A 19,084-nucleotide genomic window follows, 5' to 3' on the forward strand; every position below is an offset into this window, starting at 1 on the left:
CCATAAGAAACAGAAGAAAAAATAAAGATTTTAAAGGCCAGAATTATAATTTTATCCATTGTTTTATGAGTGTGAAACTTGGTCTCTCACTATCACAGAAAAACATACGTTCAGGGTGTATGAGAATAAAGTGTTTAAAATATAAGCAGTTGAAGACAGATACAGTAAGTTAACATGTAGAAAATACATAATGGGAAAACTAAACATTTATTACACTATGGGAAGAGGATTTAATCCCCTGTAGGACAGCTGCTGGCTTGGGGTTAACATTTTAACAGTATGTTACTCTGAAGCACAGTCAGCCAGATCACCTAATTGCTAGGTGAATGGGATTCAATTCTTGGGTGGCATGATTCTCTCCACCAGCCTGTCCAGATTGGCTCTAAGAACCACCCATTTTAATACCCAATTTGTACTATAGGGTAAAGAATGAAGCTGATGACTAAATTTCATCTAATGCCAAGGTATAAAATGTATTGATCTCTGCCTCCATTTCTCCATAGTAAGGTGCTTAGGCAGTGGCTAAACTTTACCTTTACTATGGAGTATTTGTCAACTATCGATTGAATAGGAAGTTAATTTATAAATATCTCATTCTTTGCAACAATTGTGAAAATTGTGATTACAGAAAATTAATTACTTTCTTATGTTATTATCCAAGCATCTATCCAAAGGCAGACTACAAAGTCTGCTATCAAGAAGTATGATCACATGGGAGATCCTACTGGTAACTACAGTGTGGAACTTTGTTATGATCTATTCTGCCATGGAAATGATTGTGACCCACTGTATGGTTTACTGGGATACACAGGGCAGAGGGTTCATTTCAGGCAGTGTGCAGGTAATGGCATTCGATTTATGACGTTATGTAACCCTCAGTCTTTCGCTAGTTGCTGTTTGAGATAATGCTGGTTACAGTGTAACTTTATTTATTTAATTTACTTATTGATAACTATTGTAGAAGGAAATCATACTGTTAATTGTAACATACTCATACCCCCACATTTTTCCTGTTGTTTCTGTTTTTCCAGTAGGTGATGGTATTGTACTAGGCAAACCTGAATTCTTTTAATGTTGGTGAAAGGCTACAACTTGTGCAAGTAATATGCCAGTGTCAACTTTAAAAGCTGCAAATCAATTTCAGAACTGATCTCGGTTGTGATGCCATGTTGTCTTGTAGGCAGTTATCAAAAATCTTCCAAAACACTAGCAAACACCTATAAGACAACATGGTGTTACAACACAGAAGTCCACAATAAAAATATTACTACTGTAAGAATTTCATATTTTATATATTCCTACTTCAGAAGTTTAAAAATGGAGTATTTTGGTAGCTGCCCTTGCTATTCTTTCTCAGTCCTTATAGTTTATTATTACTTTCATATACATACCTTCTTATACATATTATGCAAAAAGGATTGTAATCACAAAACTGAATAAATAAATCTGAGATTCTGATATAAGTGCAAGTTTTGAAGTCTCCAGTAAATGCAATTACTGTACTCCTGTATATAAAAGAAAGGTGAATGAGGACCACTTGAGATTCGTTTTAATGTCATAACAACTTCAGAACATTAGTCAGAATTTAGAATATTGCCTGAATTAATTATTAATCAATCATATTTTTATTCCTCCTGATATAATCATGAAGATGCTTAGTCAGTGCAAATAACTGGCAGCGACTTAACAGTTTTTAATCTAGATTGTTGTCTTCTGTGTCATATCAGTGTAGTCTTGTAGATGGTTACCAACATTTCTGTGGATCTTGGCACTTCCATATTTGTGCTGAACAGAAAATGTAGGCAATAAAATCGTCCAAAATGTTGGTAATCATTTATATCGCATCATAACCTAGAAGACCACTTCAAATTTTCACTGCAAAGAAAACCTCACACCACACAAGAGTTTTTAAATAACAGAATTTTTCTCATGAGGCTCTGTGACCCATTTTTACATCAAAGCATGGCCCATGAATAAAAAAATAATAATAGCACAACATTCTCCTAGGTGAAGAGTAAGTCAAGGACCAACTTCCATCTTATTCTCACTAATGTAAAGTTCATGATCATTGAAGTACTTGAATGATGATGTATTTACCATCGAATGAAGATGCCTTGCCACCTTGCAGAATGATCATCCTGCCATTGAAGATGGTAAGAAAGTGTGCTGGTTCCTTGCCCTGCACCACACGCACCTGCACTGCTGCACCGCCCAGCTGATCATCCAGCTCCACCGTCTTGAGTGCAGCGGTTCCCTGCTCATCTTGGGATGATTTTTGTCCCTGAAGGCAACGAAACATGCAAGACGTTCTACAGTAATACTTCATGTAACTGTCAATAATTTGGCAACAGTTCCTCAACACATTAAGGGCTGCTAAATAATTTAATGGATAGTGATGACACTTTGTACTAGCAGTTTATCTTTGTTAAGTGCTTTTAATTTTGGATGATGCCCGTACATTATAACCTCTACTTTCCAGGAATATCGCAATAAAGCGAATCACACGAATTTCTTGGTTTCCCAGTGCATATATAAGTTATGTTTACACTATACTGTAATCTATTAAGTGTGCAATAGCATTATGTCTAAAAAACAATGCGAGAAATACCAAAATGTGACACAGAGACACGAAGTGAACACATGCTGTTGGAAAAATGGCGCCAATAGACTTGCTTGACGCAGGGTTGCCACAGACCTTCAATTTTTAAAAACAGCAATATCTGCGAAGCGCAATAAAACGAGTACCCAGAGTGGTTTACATTTAAAGATGTATGAAGAAGACAGACCGGCAAGGTAATTAGGAACAGGGACAACTTCATCTTTTTATTACACAAATGTATGTATGCATGTTTGTATGTATAAGTGAAGGTTCTCTAAAGATTTGTGACTGCGAAGTGTATCAAATGCACATCAGACAGTTGACATTGTCCAAAATATTATTAGTATAATATATGACAACTCTTTTGCTCGTAATATTGCTGTATTCAAAGACATGGCTAGTGAAGCTGCAGGATCTTTGCTTTATTTCTTCATACTATAGTCAGAAGCTGATTGGTCTTCATGTAATTCATTATAAACATGATGCAACTGGAGACCTCCTCCCCCATCTTTGTACTTCTTAACTTTATGCTATAGAAATACCAGTATGCAAATCAAAATATGCAAATTTAAGAGTTGAGAACAACACTAACACTATCCTATGCAGGCAGTTAAAATTCTATAAAACATGACATGTTGTATTTGTGTGATGCAGATGGCTTGCAGCCCATGGGACATGAGATAACTTACGAGCCAGTAGTAGATGAGGTGCTTCTCTATGCCTCCAGCAAGATATGTGTACTTCACCACATAGCAGTCCCCGGCAAAGAACACACCCTTTAGATTGTCAGGCACAGGGACCAGCTCGAAATTCTCAACACGCCACACGGTGCGCTCTCCTGTACCATCATCTACAAGCTGTGATTCAGCAGCAAACTTTGGTTTGTCATGCAAGGTGGCTGCATCAAACTTGTTGTTGATAGTGGTGGCAATCTTACCAACTGAAACATTGTCATCAAACTTTGTAGTGGTAGTTATCAGATACTGATTATTCAAACCACTGAGCAGTTTTTGTATTTCTTCATTTTATAATAATCATTGCATGAGGACTAACCAAAATGTCATATTTTATGTATAAGGGAGGATGAACTAAGAGACAATTTTTAATGCCCAAATGGTTTTCCAAATGATATTGCAGATTTACATACCTCATTAACCTTGATATACATGTGTTACAGAACGAAGCTAACCACAGTAAATGTATTTTTGTTGGGGAATAGGTCAGACTCATGCAATGTTGTTTACTGGGTAATGAATAGATGCTTGAAAGAACGAGTGCTATTAGCTTGTAGATGAATATAGGTCAAGAATTCAATCAATATGTCTGTAATCATTGAGTGAATTTTTTTACAATTGTATTATTTTCATATTCAGTTTATCACCACTGTTTAGGCATCCATGGTACAAAGAATTTCCCAGAGACTTACCATTGTTTTGTTTTCCTATGCCAGATGTCTGGTTGTATTCCTTCCAGGATGTGAACAGCACTTTGAACTCAATGGGCTCACCTCCATCCACCACTCTTGTGACTAATGTGTTGCTTGGATAGCCCTTCTTGGTCACATAACCCTGAGCATTACGCATTGCTTCAACCCGTTCCTTAGATGATGCTTTGCGACCTACCCACACCCATATGCCTTCAGGACCATTGTCAATAATGAAGGAATCCTGGCAAGAGAAGAAAGGTATTTCATTGCATTTTCCAGGAATATCAGTGTATAAATTTATGTCTTATTGCTTCTTAGTTTATTTAGTTATGTTTTACCAACTGCATGTGCTAATATATCACTAAACAGCAGGGTGAGTTTGAGTGGAAGTGAAAGGAAGGCATTATAGCATACTTCGAGATACCATACAGTCATTTGCAGGAGAGGGAAAAAAACAACAAAAAAACAACAACAAGAACAAACTCTCTGAATAATCAGTCTTTGTTTAAAGATAAGAACCCAGAACCTCCAAAGTATGAAGCAACATTTGATGACATTTAGCCATGTATCACGCATGTCTCAACATCATTTACTAGTCCACTACTTTTTGATCTGGTAGATTCAATGACACTGGTCCTAGAAAAGGTTGACTCCTGTTTGTGGTATTTTGAAAATTAACCCCTATGATTCATTTTGTATGAATAAAGAACTCTGTTTCTGACCCTAAGGGAAGAAGATAGATTGAGAGTGTTTGGTAAAAGGATGTTGCATTTATTTATATAATGAATTTGTGATTTATTTAATGACTTATTCAGTAGCTCACATTATATAATGTTAATGGTGTTATGATTAGTGAATAATGGATTGGAAAGGATGAGGAAGGAAGCAGTCATGGCATCAGTTAAGGTACTATCCCAACATTAACCTGGATGGAGTAAGGAAAACCACAAAAAACCTGTCAGGATATCTTGTTTCTAGGTCAAGATTTGAACTAGAGACCTCCCAGAAACAAAGCAGAATTGCTAACCACTTGGCTGCAAAGTTGGGTGGGATACTCAGTTGAATATTTTTACCTAAAAATGAGGAAGAAAAATGAAGCTTGACAAATTTAAAATAATGAGAAACGTCATAATTTGTACTCTTCGCCAGATTCAACTAGGGTGACCAAGAAGCAGTGCCATGTAGCTTGCATAGTGTTGAGACATACATCAACATTTTAATCAGAGAATCTAAAGTGAAGAGACCAATTGGGATACCTAGGCATATAGGGATGGAATAATATTAAATTTTTAAATAGACAGCATTACTTTTGAAGATATGTTTTTATTTCATGATAGTTACTGAACATCACAGTCAAGTGTTTAGGACTCCTGCTTAAGTTTTTGGAGGTCTCTGGTTCAAATCTTGGCTCAGAGACCAGCTGTTCTGACTGAGTGGTTTCATGTATATTTTCAGTTCCTCAATGTAAATGCTAGGATAGTACATTAAATTATGTCACAGCCACTTTCTTCCACATACTTACCAATTATTCATTAATTGTCCTATCTACACTGTACAATCTGAGCGGCTGACACCATTGTTTAATTGGGATTTGAACTGATATACAGTGACAGTTTATGAAAGTGTTCATAAAATGTTATATGAAACATTTCTTATTTTTTGGACGTAGCAAAAATTATGATTGTTCAGTACTTGAAATTTATGTAGTCAAACATTAGAACATCTAATTCACATAACTTTTAGTTTATAGTTATAGCTGAAACTGTAAGACATTCATTATAAGTGAAAATACTAGATCAAGATCAGGACCTACCTCTGACCTCAGATCACTCTGTTCTAGGGGGCCAGATTTGACCTCTGTGACCTTGTAGGTGCCATCCTCATCACTGCAATGGTACAGAGTAAGCGTTGCTCGTTTGACTTCCTCCTGAACATCATCAGCGCCAGCTTCTTCTGCAGACTTGACTGTGTGATTACTCAGGCCCAGGTGAGCATTGAACACTGTCCTCTCACAGACAGGCAATGACTTCTCCTTCCCGTCGTCCACAAATACGATGGAGCTGGCATTGTGCTCATCACGCAGTTTTGTTGCCACCTGCCATCACAGTTTTTAAGGTTAGCCAGTCTTGTATCATGATAATTTCTGTCAACTGCAAAGTTCATGTATCATCAAATAAATTAGAACAGGATGAAAGTGCCTTTTATATTGGGAAGAATAACATGGAATTATATGTGGCATATTCTAACCCTTTCACTGCTGTGCTTAATAAAGATATGACTGTGAGATGGGAAGGTGATCATGAACAGTAAGTACATAAGGGCTTAGAAGGAGGTTGTTATAGCCTATTTGTAGATACAATTCCAACATTTATGTAAATGATTGAGGAAAACCATTAAAACATGTCAGGATAGCTGATAGCCTGTTGAGATCTGAATTGGATATCTCCCTAGTAAAATTCTACAGTGTTACCACTATGCCAGTCTGCTTGGTTCAGTTTTTAGGAGAAATTTCACAACAGAAAGAAAATCATGTGTAAGAATTAACTTGTATCACCACAATGCATCCATGTAAAAGTTTAAACTGTATTTCTAAAACGCCTTTTGTGTCCCGTAGCTGCATGCTGAATTGCACTTTTATTAATTAAATGCAGTTTAATTGGGCCATGAATGTCTGTGGTAGAGATTTAAGGCTGGTATGATAAAAGTTGGTGTTGTTGACATAATTCAGGAGTTTAAGGGGAAGAAAGTCTAATGAAAATATTGTTAAAATGTTTAAGCTAAATACATTTTTGGTTAATGACAACACAGCCAATTCACGATTTTTTTGACAAACACTAGAAAAGTTAGAGTAATAAAATTCCCCATTTCTTGGCTCCAGAAAATGTTACTGTATAGAGTTCCAATTATCCAAGACCCATTTATCTGTGGTGTGGATTATCCATGGTCTCAGATTCTCTGTAATATGTAACAAAATTGCAGACTTTCTGACAAACTGACTTCAAGAAAGAATGTTTAGTATTTTTTGTATATGTCTTGCAATGTGAATATGTTTGTTTCCATGCAGAAACATGTATAAGTTATTATTTTGCTTATAAGGTTGATAATTCTGATAAAATATAATTTGCATAACCATGTTTTTCAATTATCCAGGCCCATGCTTCTCCCAGTTATCAAGGATAATTGGTGCTCTACTGTATTATCATATTTTAAAATTGTTTATATGTAACTGTTACATATACTTCATATGATCATATAAATTTTGTTATTCTTTCAGGAATAGAGTCTCATATGAGTAATAAATATGCAACATATCTCCTACATATAAAATGTGTTAAAATTGCATATCTTCAGCTTTCATGGATAAACCACATATACAGTTGAATGTACTCTGAAGTTTCAGCAGGTGCTAAAGTTGCTGTCTTCAGGGTGAATGTTTGTTGGAAGGTAGAGGAGCCTTTATGCAAGTCTGGCAAGAGGGTTGGGTAGGAGGTGAGCGATGTGACTGGGCACACAGAGGAGTGAGGTGCTAACCAGTGAGGGACAGCCACATGGTTTGGGAAAAGAGGTGTTGAAAAACATTAGAAGTTAAAATGATAAGGTGATAAAAGGAAGAAGCAAAAGGGGAAGGTGGATTCAGAGGGAACTGGGATGGAAGAATAAAGAATATCCACAGCAAAGTGCACACAAGATTGGGAAGGACATAGGAAAAGGCAGTGAGAAAGTAGAATAGAAAGACAATAAAAGGAAGGAAAAAAAGATGAAGGTTCAGTGTGAGAGAAGTGGGATGCCATGTAGTGGGGAGCAAGCCATGGTTCATTAAAGGGTGTGGAGTGGGGAAAAGAAGTTTGGGTCACAAAATAAACTATACATAACACTGAAAAGCTTGACAATTTTATCCCAACAGCAATATAATGAAAAGCAGATTTTGTCATATCAGTTCTGTCAGCATAGACCCAGCCGAACACAATTTTTTGTTAACTTCGGACAAAGGTATGAGCACAAGACATGGAAAGTGCAGAATTCTTTAATCTAGAACTATTTAAGAAGAACAACAGCAAATTGTAATCCATATGCTTGCTTCTAGTTCTAACCTTGGTAGCCTGCAGCTTTTCCATGTTGTTAGCAGACTTGCCCACCCATACAAACACAATTTCCCTTGTGTCAATAATGAACACATCACCACTGTTGAAATATTCCCAACTGATTGGATGTTGAGTGACAGCTGGTGAACGTCTGCCCTTAATGTGGAAAAGGCGGGGTTCAAATGTATCAGTGACATGGTTGAAGCCTGATGCTGCACCTCCCTTCAACAGCCTGCCAACCAAGATACAGAAACATATGACAGTCAGTTGTTTGAATACACTCATAAGTCTCACTTAGAATTAGAATACGTGTGTGACCTGTAGCTTTAATTTCCTGAAGTTATTTTGCATTTAAAAAAGAAAGGTTAATAGAAAATGTGTATAAATATACATTAATATATTTTGTTTCTGTGAGTATGTGTGTTAATGTATGTGCATATTTCAAAATTTATTACAGACTTCAATGTACTATGAAATAATTATTTTGAAGGGCCTGATTAATGGTGAGAAATATAGATAACTGAATAGTTAAGAAATTAATTGGTTAATATTCTTTATGTTTCAGAATGTTTGGCCTACTTAGTTGATTAGCAGTAGACCTATAATGTTTTTGGTGCATTTCTAAGAGCCTGTACCTCATGCCTGCCTTGAAGTACCCCTTGAACCGAGCCGACTCATTGCCCTGTGACTCACGGTGTTGAATGGGAGAACCCCCCAGGTAGTCGTCTAGCTCCACTGTTTTGTATGCTGCTATGCCTGCCTCATCAGTGGTCGCTTCCTTACCCAGCCAGAAGTGGATGTGGACTTCAGGTGTTCCATGTATCTGGACAGGCTATACCAGAATACAGGTCAGATTACAACCAAAATTATCATAACATGTCCGTTCTCAACCTTTTTCACTGGCATACCACTAATTCTAATTTAACAACATTAAATGTACCACTAACCAAATGTGTTCAGGGACAAACTTATTTGATTTTCTTACTTAGTTCGCATTATCTTGCGTATCACCAGTGGTGTGCGAGCCAATGTAGGTTGAGAAACGCTGATTTAGAGGGTTCTGTATGCAACTCCCACATGAAAAGGTCTAGAATTCTACCTAGAATATTTGTCAGTTATTTGTGTATCTGAGAGTTCCTCAGTGCAAACCCCCTTCTACCTGAGTTCCAATCTTACTTTCACAGTGTGTGTCATGTTGTTATGAATGAGGCTGTGGTGACAGTCATGGTGGTTAACCATCACATATGATGGGGAGCAGATGCCATTACCTAATTCAACACAGTCATGAATCTGCAGCCATTATATATGGTGTTGAGGAACAAATTTCCACTGTATAATTACAGAGGACCTAGTTGTGGCAATGCATCCTTTCGTGTGGTGTAGAGGAAATGCTACTATTTAATCCAGGAAACTGCTATGGCAATATAATAACTACAGTTGTATCATTATCAAAAATCATGTTAGGTTATAATTTAATGGTTTTCTGGGTTCTGATACTTTGTGGACTGTAGGTAGGTATTAGTGTTTGGGAGGAACACATTCTTCCATCTTCAAGGCTGAAATAAATGGAGGCAGTATGTTCCTTTGAAATGTTGGTGGCCACCTACAAGTTTGCAAGATAGCACAATTCAGAATAGCACAATCAACATTTTCACTGCCACGAAAGACAATTGTTAACGTTTTGAATTATATTTGTTGTTTAATATATATATCCCTGCATTTGAGTTAACTCTAAGCATATTAAGAAACTAACAACATCCTAAAGTTGATGTATTTTAACTGCATTAGCACTGCAACTTACCCTGGAATCTGCTGAAGCAGGTTTCCCATACTCGGATGCAGCATAGACAATGTAGGAATCGCCCTCATAGAAGCTGCCATACTGATCCTTTGGAACAGGCACTACTTGCAAGTTCTGTAACAGATGGCAGAGTTTGTAAAAATATGGCTGTCTTCTGAATTGTTGTGCCATATAGTCTGGTAGAAGTTTACCAGACTGCATAGCACTACAACTCAGAAGACAGCCATCTTTATAATCAGTGCCATGAGAACCTCAAATCTTACAGGGTTTGTACAGTCTGGGGACATATAACCTTCTGTGGAGTCACTTAATATCACCATTGCTAATGTTCTTAATGGGAGATAAGTTGAAAACATGAATGTCAGGAAATAATGTGTCAGTGAATAGATTTTCAATAAATTTTATGTTGATGAACCATATAAAAATGAAACTTAAAATGATGAGTAGGATTTCAGGTTTTCACAGTGGTGAGTCTGAAGATTGCTGTCCTCTGGGTTATTGCGCCATGTAGTCTGATACATTTCCACCAGACTACATGGCGCAATAACCCAGAAGACAGCAATCTATAAAATGATAATGTTAAGCCACTCTGGCAGTCAGGGATACATAATTACCTGGCCATGTACAGAACATTTTAAGGTTTATCTCATTTGAGAAAAAAATCTAAAATTTACATTAGTTACATTATTTTATGCACTCTGAAATTTTTGAGAAATATGTTACAAATTAATCATGTAAGAAACAGCAGGACAATCAGATTAATGACATTTTAAAATATTTAGCTTTTGAAAGTATACTGATAAAATAACACTGAATTGTTGTTAGGAATGTGTTAATGAATAATGATTATATTAAGGTAAAACTTCTTTAATTAGTCTAATAATTAAATACAAAACTAAGAAATATTTCTGATGAAAATTTCATAACTTTCAAAGTTGGCTCTCCTTGAACTATTTCAGGTTATCCCAAAATTTTCATGGCCAACAATTTGGAAACTACTGGTTTAAGCATAATGAGGATAATAACATCCAGGCTGTATTTCATGTTGCTGCCTTGATTAGTTTCTGTGCCAATCTTATTGATAGTTTATCAGTATGAGATTAATATGGGTTTTATCAATGCCTATTGTATGTGTTTCCTTTCACTAGTTTATCAGAGTTATCTCTATGTTACCTAGTTACGTAAGAAAAGGGATAACACATTAATTCTTACAGATATCTCAAGTAACATTGCACACATTTGTTAAAATTAGTTGTCAGTGTTAATAATTCGGTACAGTAAAGAAAAGCTGTCCCACTACATTCCATGCCAGAGGAGAGGAAGTATGGCTTCTACTCATTCTTGATCTCAGCACTAGATGGGGCAGTGGTCAGCATCACACATTGGCCATGCTTTATCCCTGGGGAAAGGACCCCTGGTACCCACTATGATAGGAATGTTTGATGCAGTGGCTATTGGGGATGAAACCCCAGTCATTCATTCAATAGTTGGACACTATACTGAGCTACCCTGGAGCGTAATTCAGTACAGTATATCGCTAACTAGCTCTGTATAATTAGGACTCAAGGATTTAAAAATTCTAAAACAGATCACCACCAGTCCTTTTGTTAGCCACTGAAAAGAAACCCACATTTCTGCATCCCATTTCCCTTAGATCCATTTCAATGCTCTCTTCCAGTCCCTGTTTCAGATATTCCAAATTTTAACTTTCTAAAATGTTTCCTGATCAAAATTCTATTTGTTTACCCTATGCATGCTGCATGCCACACCCATCTTGTCTGTGTTTAATTATCACAACAATATAAGGTGAAACTTACAGATTATGAAGCTCTTTATTGTATAATATTCTCCATTTCTCTTTACTTTAAGATGCTTTTAATTTCTTTATGAATATTGTTTCAGTTTGTTTCTGTCATTCTCAAGTAGTGGCACTTGAACTTTCTTGTGTTTACAGATAATTGATCAACAGTTTTTATATTATAATTCTGTTTCACATTTATAATTTTTGTTTTATTTAGTTATCTCCTTTCTCCCTCCCTCTAGTATTATGGAGTTGCTGTCCATACAGGGACTGAATCACTTACCTCTATCCTCCATATAAGGAAAGCAGTGCTGTTCTTTGGTATAGCCTTGAAGGCTGGATCCACAATGGTAGTCATTAGACTTTCTACTCTCCGTAACACCTGAAAAATAAGTACATCCCAGTTTACGAATAGTTCACATCCATCTCTGTTTCCTTTGACAGTCCTGGTTTTACTGATTTACTCTCAAAGCACAAAAATTGAGAGATTTGTTAGTGAGTGATTGAGTAATTATACCAGATTATGTGTTTTTGTTAAACTAAGTATACTGTGTAGGTCTGTTTTGAGAATATGATAGTTACTTAACTAGTCAGCTTCCATATCTTTTATGGAACTCGTACGTTTATTAGTGTGTTCACAAGAGCCTGTCTGTAGACCCTACTCACATAAAGGGAATAAATAATGGGAGACCATATTTGTCTGTGTGTATGTTTAGTCTCTGAACTTGTTCAGTGGATTTTGATAAAATATGGAATTTGGGATTTAAGATGGTTTTAATTTTTGTGCATACTAGGAAACTATAATCCCTACTTTGCTTGTAGCCCAAAGTGAAAGTATCATATTTCTCAAAAATCGCTCATCGTACAAAAAATATTACATGGAAAAATATAGATCTTGGTAAGTTGCACAACTTTTATTCATAATATTTCTAGATATGCTGAGTATTTAATGAAATAAACAATAATCTCTGCCTCTGTGCAATGATGGGTGCAACTTTTTAACAGCAGATTTGATGTGTAAAAATGATCACGAGACATGTATTTTGCACATATTTGTACTCCATCGGATTTCTCACGTCACCACAATGTCCATAGTGACTCCAGGGCTGCTGGCCCACATTCATATTTGTTTGGCATTTGAAATTATTTCTTCTAAGTATATATCTGACCACCCACCCTCAATCTAGTGATGAAGTCTAGAATATTAGGAGCTTTGTAAGAAATTAATGTACAGAATTGATAAACTAATGAGATTCTGTGCTTATGAGAGAAAAATGAATGTAAATCATTGGTAGTGACATCTATCTTCTCCAATATGAAAACAGGTCTGATCTGTGCATCACCAGTGTTAAAATGACTGTCAGTCATTTGTTCTGTAATATGGACTGACTGAATTTCTTATAAAGGAGAGCGGCATAGCTGCAGACATTTATGGATGCCTTCATCATGTGTATAGACATACCTGCATGGATGCCAGCAGTGTACGGTGTGTGAAACACTTAAAAATAGAACGATGGACACTTCTAATTAGCCGTACTGTATCTGGGAATCACCACAACTAATTGCAACAAGCAGAACATTTATATGACCATCAAAGACTGAAGAGCAGTGATGAAGGGAATTGCAGATCAGCTCTTGACACAGGACAGTACAGGAGATGATTGTGCCTGCGATGTTGGAAAGTTTGTTCCGTTTCGTTTGCCCGCTTACTTATGGATGGACACAAAAGACAAGCATGGTTGTATTATCACAGTAACTTTAAAAACATAGTGTTGAGGGCAATTGCTTCATGTTTAGCATCATGACTGGTGATGTAAGCTGTTCAGTTGTTTCCACCATTTTGACTTAGAAACAAATAGCAGATTATGAAATGGCATCATAAAAGGATAAATACCAGAACTATATCTATGGCTGGCAAAGTTATGGAGACTGTCTTCTGGGATACTGAAGGATGCATGTAGGCCTGTACTTGCATATGAGCACGTCCGCCCTGATCTCGACTCCTGTTCTCATGTCATTATTCTCTAACCTCAGAATCAGATATGGATATAGCTAGTTGATCAACTACAGGAACAATTTAATACTCATATCTCATTAGAATTGTAATATAGCTCTGTGTTATATGGTCTTCTTAGAGAAACTAACAGTCATTTGAGTAACTAACTAGATGGTTTAGGGAATGCAAAGGTTCATCAGCAAATTAATCAAAGCCCTCCACTGGTCCCTATCTTGGGCCAGAAAAATTAAATTGCCATAGTCATTTGACAGGCCAAGTAAAAGCCAAAGGCTCAAAACTATCTTCACATGATCTCCTCAGTAGATCCTTTCTGAAACGGTCGTATGCAGTTGACATTCAGATCTTGTTTCTGTAACATACATTTTAATATTATACTCCATTTTATGCCTAGGTCTTGCAAGAAGTCTCTTCCCTTACTAGTTTTCAGAAAAAAATAGTTTGTGTTTCTTAAAGTATAATAACTACGTAACTAACTAGATGGCTTACCGAACCCGAAGGTTCATCACCGAATTAACCAAAGCCCTCCACCGGACCCTGTCCTGGGCCAACAAAATCAAGTCTCCTTCGACTCCTATCTCCCATAGATCCTGTCTGACATTATCCTCCCATCTACGCCTAGGTCTCCCCAGAGGTCTCTTCCCCTCAGGCTGGAGCACACCTCTTGCCATATCCATGCGTGTTACATGTCCCGTCCATCTCATTCTTCTCGACTTAATCACCCTTACAATACTGGGGGAGAAGTATAAATTTTTAAGTTTGTCATTATGCCGTTTCTTAAAGTGTAATATATAACATTATTGATTCTTCATTTATTTAGCGACGTTGATTCAACTGCAGAGATTATTTGCTTTGAATGGCATAAGTAGTAAATAGGGGTGGGTTTAGAACGGATGTAAAAGTAATCGTGGCAAACACGAACTGTCCTGGCATTTGCATGGGAGGACTAAGGAAAACCACAAAAATCAATATTCGCAATATCCGATTCCCCGTCCGCGATTCGAACCAAGTAAAAGTTTTACAAGCTACCATTTCGATAACCTACTCAGGAACGCAACACAACATTGTATTACATTGTTATCGTAAATGGACTGGATCCATCAAATGTTCCAGAACATTTTCGTCACACGCTATAAATATCCATGTTGAGGACGCAAGGCACTACGTACAGATTTCGGGCCACAAATTAAGCGCCAGTAATTTAAAAAAACAGGTACAGATATTCAGTTGATCGGCCAGTCACTACAAATAAGTTCAAATCGACAGCAAAGCTTCCACGACGCCCTGGTAACACCGAGTAACTGTCTCACTCACTATAATGCTGAATGGAGGCCTTGTCTTCCCGACGTGGGAACTCCTAATTACTTCAAGAAACTTCTTGTACACTCGTGGAAAGTGTTCCAAGGACGCCTAGAACGAGGGCTGTAAATTGCGTCAGGGGAGAAGGGAATCATTTATGATGAACCCGACCATCATATTTGAGAGTCTGGAGTGTATGAGTTTGGCACGCAAGGAAAACAAGAAAATGAACAAAACTTTGTTAAGAAAACCCATCAAAAAGATATAACTTGACTGGGAGGATAATATTAAAATTGTCCTTGCAAATCTATATTTACTGACGTGGACTGAATTATCCAATTGATCTAAATGTTAAAACATTTTGCCCTGCAAAATTAGCCATTATTATTATTATTATTATCATCATCATCCCATCTCTTCACCACTTTATGTGGTATGTACTTCGATGTACCCAAGACAGACTTTGTCCCTAAGGTGCATAGGGCAGCAGCTATTTCCGGGATCCATATTGTTTTTAGCAAGTGCCACATGTATTATATAATTTTATTTTATGCCATCGTCTTTCGGATTATTATTATTATTATTATTATTATTGTCATCATCATCATCATCATCATCATTATTTCCGTAACTCTTTAATCGCACAGGGATCTGTTTTGGGGCCTCTGTTTTTCAACATATTCATTATGATCAACATAATTAATGTCTTCTTTATACTGATGATGTCAAAACCTTCCTTGCCATTAAATCTAACGATTACAATGTATCAGTCTTTCACTGTTTCTATACAAGAATAGTGCACTGCCAACTTCTTGAAACTCAACATTAGTAAGACCAGTGTAATTTCCTACTCAAGAAAAATTAATATATTGACCTTGGATTATAAACCTTAACAGTTCTCTATAACCCGAACAGACTCCATTAGAGACCTGTGAGTGTTTATTGATTCTGAACTTTACTTACATAATCGTGTTGACTATATATTTTCTCAGTGTATTTTGTCGTTGGGTCTTGCTAGCCCTTCTTCCTTTCACTGCCTGTATTTATTATATTTTACCTTAGATCAAAGCTTTGGATACGCCTCTGTTGTTTCGAGTTCTCTGGAACGCATCCAGCAGAAGTTTTCAGCCCTTTGTTATAGCCGTTTTCTACTATATGCCCATTACAGTTATACTGACGCTTTAGAGTATTTAAAACTATGTGCCTTACATGAAAGTATCACCTTGATGCACTGTTTCTTCTTAAAGTTAACATTGGTTTTAAATTCTGTCCTTCCCTTTTGGAAACTTTTATTCCGAAGACCTGCTCAGTATTTCAGAGACTTTGCTGTGTTCATTGTTGGCGATTAAAATTAAAATATTCATTCTGCTAGATACGCACCAGCTGTTAATGTCGTCTTCAGGGACTTAGATACATCGAATACATCTGGTGCGTATCTAGCAGAATGAATATTTTAATTTTAATCGCCAACAATGAACACAGCAAAGTCTCTGACAGTTGTTTCTATCACCCATATTTTGTAATAACTTCGATATTTTGTAATTAATTAAATATTAATTCTGTTCAATATAAATGTATATATTTCTCCCATTGCACCTCTTATTCACAACTTTGATTTGTGTCGTTGGAATAATTATCATCTGAGTGATGTACATTGCGCTAATTTAGAATTTTGTGTGTTTGTTTCGCCTCTTATTTTTATTTCTTTAACTCACGCTTAATGTCTTGTTTGCCTTTGGGCTGCCAATTTAGCTCGTATATAAATGAATTGTTTTTATCGTCTTTCCGAATTTCTTTAGTGAAACAAAGTCATGCATTTATGAATTTCTATAGGATAATTGTGGAACTCAATGTAAATTCATTCAAATATGAGAACTTTAAAAAGTCGCCCTCGGAGAACAAAACTCAAGTCATCTCCCCCCCCATCCACACTAGTTTTACCGACAGAAGTTTGTGTGTTATGTAAGTTACAAGTGAAATTCGTTGTAATAGTACTAGTAATAGTATTATTTGCTCTGTCTAGTTGAAGCTTTCTTGGTCTCTTTATGTTATTTCTTACGCTTTGGCTCTTAGATGGCATTTAAATTGATGATTATGAGTGGTGATTGGGCAATAGGTATAAATATATAAATTATTATAAGAACCTTGCCAGAATTTATTAGTAGAGACTGAGGGAAACCACGAAAATCCGCAGTCAGACAAGTCGAACTCGACTGGCAATTACAAGAAGTGTTTACAACATTTTATAAAGAGACTTAAAGTTTCATAATGTTTTAAAATACAATGTATTTATGTCCAATTTCATTTATTTACCCAAGAATGTATTTGTTGTACAAATACTGGTACTTGCGGGATTTATTTTTCAGTTTTATTCGCTGGTTCCACCTTCAGTTGCTTTCGCAAGTAAAATGCATTTTGATCTTTGTGTAAAGTGTCCATTAGTACCATCGTATTTTAACCAAAATTGAATGTCTCGACAAATTTTGGTAAAAGTCACGATGTTAAATTTAATGAAATTCCTTCCAGCGGTTCTAGAGTTATTGCATGGGGACAGAAAGACATGGTAAAGATAATATGAGGCATATTTCAACCATAGGTTGGTTCTGTAACGTCCCAGATTCTGGAAAACAACATGGCGCGAAAGACTACCGCTTCGGAATTTTTCAGGTTACAAGTTGTGCTCAATTATACTTTTCCACCGGTTCTTGCAAACTCAGCTAACTACTACATAATATCTGTTGTATTGTGTGTTTTGTATTGTCTATTTATGATGTGGTGAATATATTATGGCCGTCGTGTATAACGGTTTAAATTGCCAAGAATCGTGTTTTTATTATAGCTGTGTCATAATATCAGAAAGGAATATGAGGGTATGCTTCTTAAGGTTTCTTTCCAACAACTGAATGAAATTAAGGCACAATGGCGAGATAATGTTTGTCTGTTCAAATATTTCATCTTCGAAATTACTGAATGAGATTTGGTTAAATTTGGTATCGGGGTCTAAATGAAAAGTTACCGGGATATATTAATTTGTTTTCATGCCTCAAATGTATGAATGCGTGAGCAAAACAACTTTCGAAATGACAAAATCTAGAACCTTTATTGTACACGAAAACCTCTACTTACGAACTTTGAAGAAACGAACAATTCTTATTTACGAACATTGCACGGAATAACAAATTGCGACTCCCGATTCATTTAACGAACACCAAACCCCGCGCTTACGAACATTTTATGTTGCGCGACGGAAATTGTTTATTTAGTCCGGTAATTCCCCGTTCTGTGCCGTATTGAATATTCTTTAGTTGCTGAACATATTCCACACGTTAATTATGTGCGCGTTTACATATGCCGTTCTATTTTTTATTACCCCTGAAATATGGAAAACAAGCGTAAATGTAGTGATCGTGGTAAAAGCGTCGGCTGATTACAATAGAAACTAAATTCGACGTAATTAAGTGATCTGAAAACGACGAATCACTTGCTTCAATTGGTCGTGTTTATGACGTCAAACGTTCTACATTTGCAACAACTTTAAAAGACAAACAAAAAAATTTCACTGTCGAAAGTAGAGAAGAACTCTAACCTCATTGGATCTGATGATCCGGGGCCCAGTTCTGCGCAGTATGTATTAACAATACTCTTTTTAGAATACATTTAATTATTTTTAAATTATTTACTTATACAATAAACATTTCCTAGAATAAATTAATTCTTTTGGAATTATGCATTTTTACTATCTTTGCATAAAGTTAACACATTAACAAATTTAACAATATATCTTATGGAAAACAATAAATAAATTCAACTTACAAACACATTTCAATGAACAAATTATGCTCGTAAGTTGGGGTTCGCCTGTATATGAAGACATTTCGTATTTCTTTATGTTAAAATATGCAATCATTTTTATTGACGATCGGATATTAACATCAATATTAATAGAATGAAAGCAGTGATTTTTCATAATCTCGTCATACTGCATCTTAATAATATGTGTCAAAACTCTAGCGCTCAGGGCAGTCTGAAGATGTGGCAGTTATTCTGATAACGGAAATATCT

At 36.2% G+C, this 19,084-nt stretch overlaps 1 protein-coding gene and 1 long non-coding RNA gene across 17 annotated transcripts in view; one reads left to right on the forward strand and one right to left on the reverse strand.

Annotated features, from left to right (window-relative positions):
• The window catches only part of qua (villin like protein quail), a 37,491-nt gene that overhangs the window by 6,687 nt on the left and 11,720 nt on the right, over positions 1–19,084 (reverse strand). For all 3 annotated transcript variants that reach the window (XM_022066256.2, XM_022066249.2, XM_022066264.2), the window contains exons 2-9: positions 11,993–12,091; positions 9,909–10,022; positions 8,743–8,939; positions 8,117–8,339; positions 5,839–6,120; positions 4,026–4,266; positions 3,289–3,539; positions 2,098–2,281 (exon numbers count right to left, since the gene is read on the reverse strand). In XM_022066256.2, the coding sequence (XP_021921948.1) occupies positions 2,098–2,281; positions 3,289–3,539; positions 4,026–4,266; positions 5,839–6,120; positions 8,117–8,339; positions 8,743–8,939; positions 9,909–10,022; positions 11,993–12,067 (1,567 nt within the window). In that variant the 5' untranslated portion in view covers positions 12,068–12,091. The remainder of the gene's footprint in view (positions 1–2,097; positions 2,282–3,288; positions 3,540–4,025; positions 4,267–5,838; positions 6,121–8,116; positions 8,340–8,742; positions 8,940–9,908; positions 10,023–11,992; positions 12,092–19,084) is intronic.
• Positions 2,293–19,084, forward strand: part of LOC110830929 (uncharacterized) — a 45,972-nt gene continuing 29,180 nt past the window's right edge. For 12 of the 14 annotated variants that reach the window (XR_015536356.1, XR_015536371.1, XR_015536368.1 and 9 more), the window contains exon 1: positions 8,815–8,955. This is a non-coding gene — a long non-coding RNA (uncharacterized LOC110830929). Of the gene's footprint in view, positions 2,837–3,253; positions 3,569–4,072; positions 8,956–19,084 lie in introns of those variants that run through there. The other 2 variants (XR_015536360.1, XR_015536361.1) reach the window with 2 other exon arrangements.

Source organism: Zootermopsis nevadensis, unplaced genomic scaffold (genome assembly GCF_977971745.1).
Source record: "Zootermopsis nevadensis isolate Lab colony 2312 unplaced genomic scaffold, Znev_1.0 Znev_ptg000022l, whole genome shotgun sequence".
Lineage (NCBI taxonomy): Eukaryota > Metazoa > Arthropoda > Insecta > Blattodea > Termopsidae > Zootermopsis > Zootermopsis nevadensis.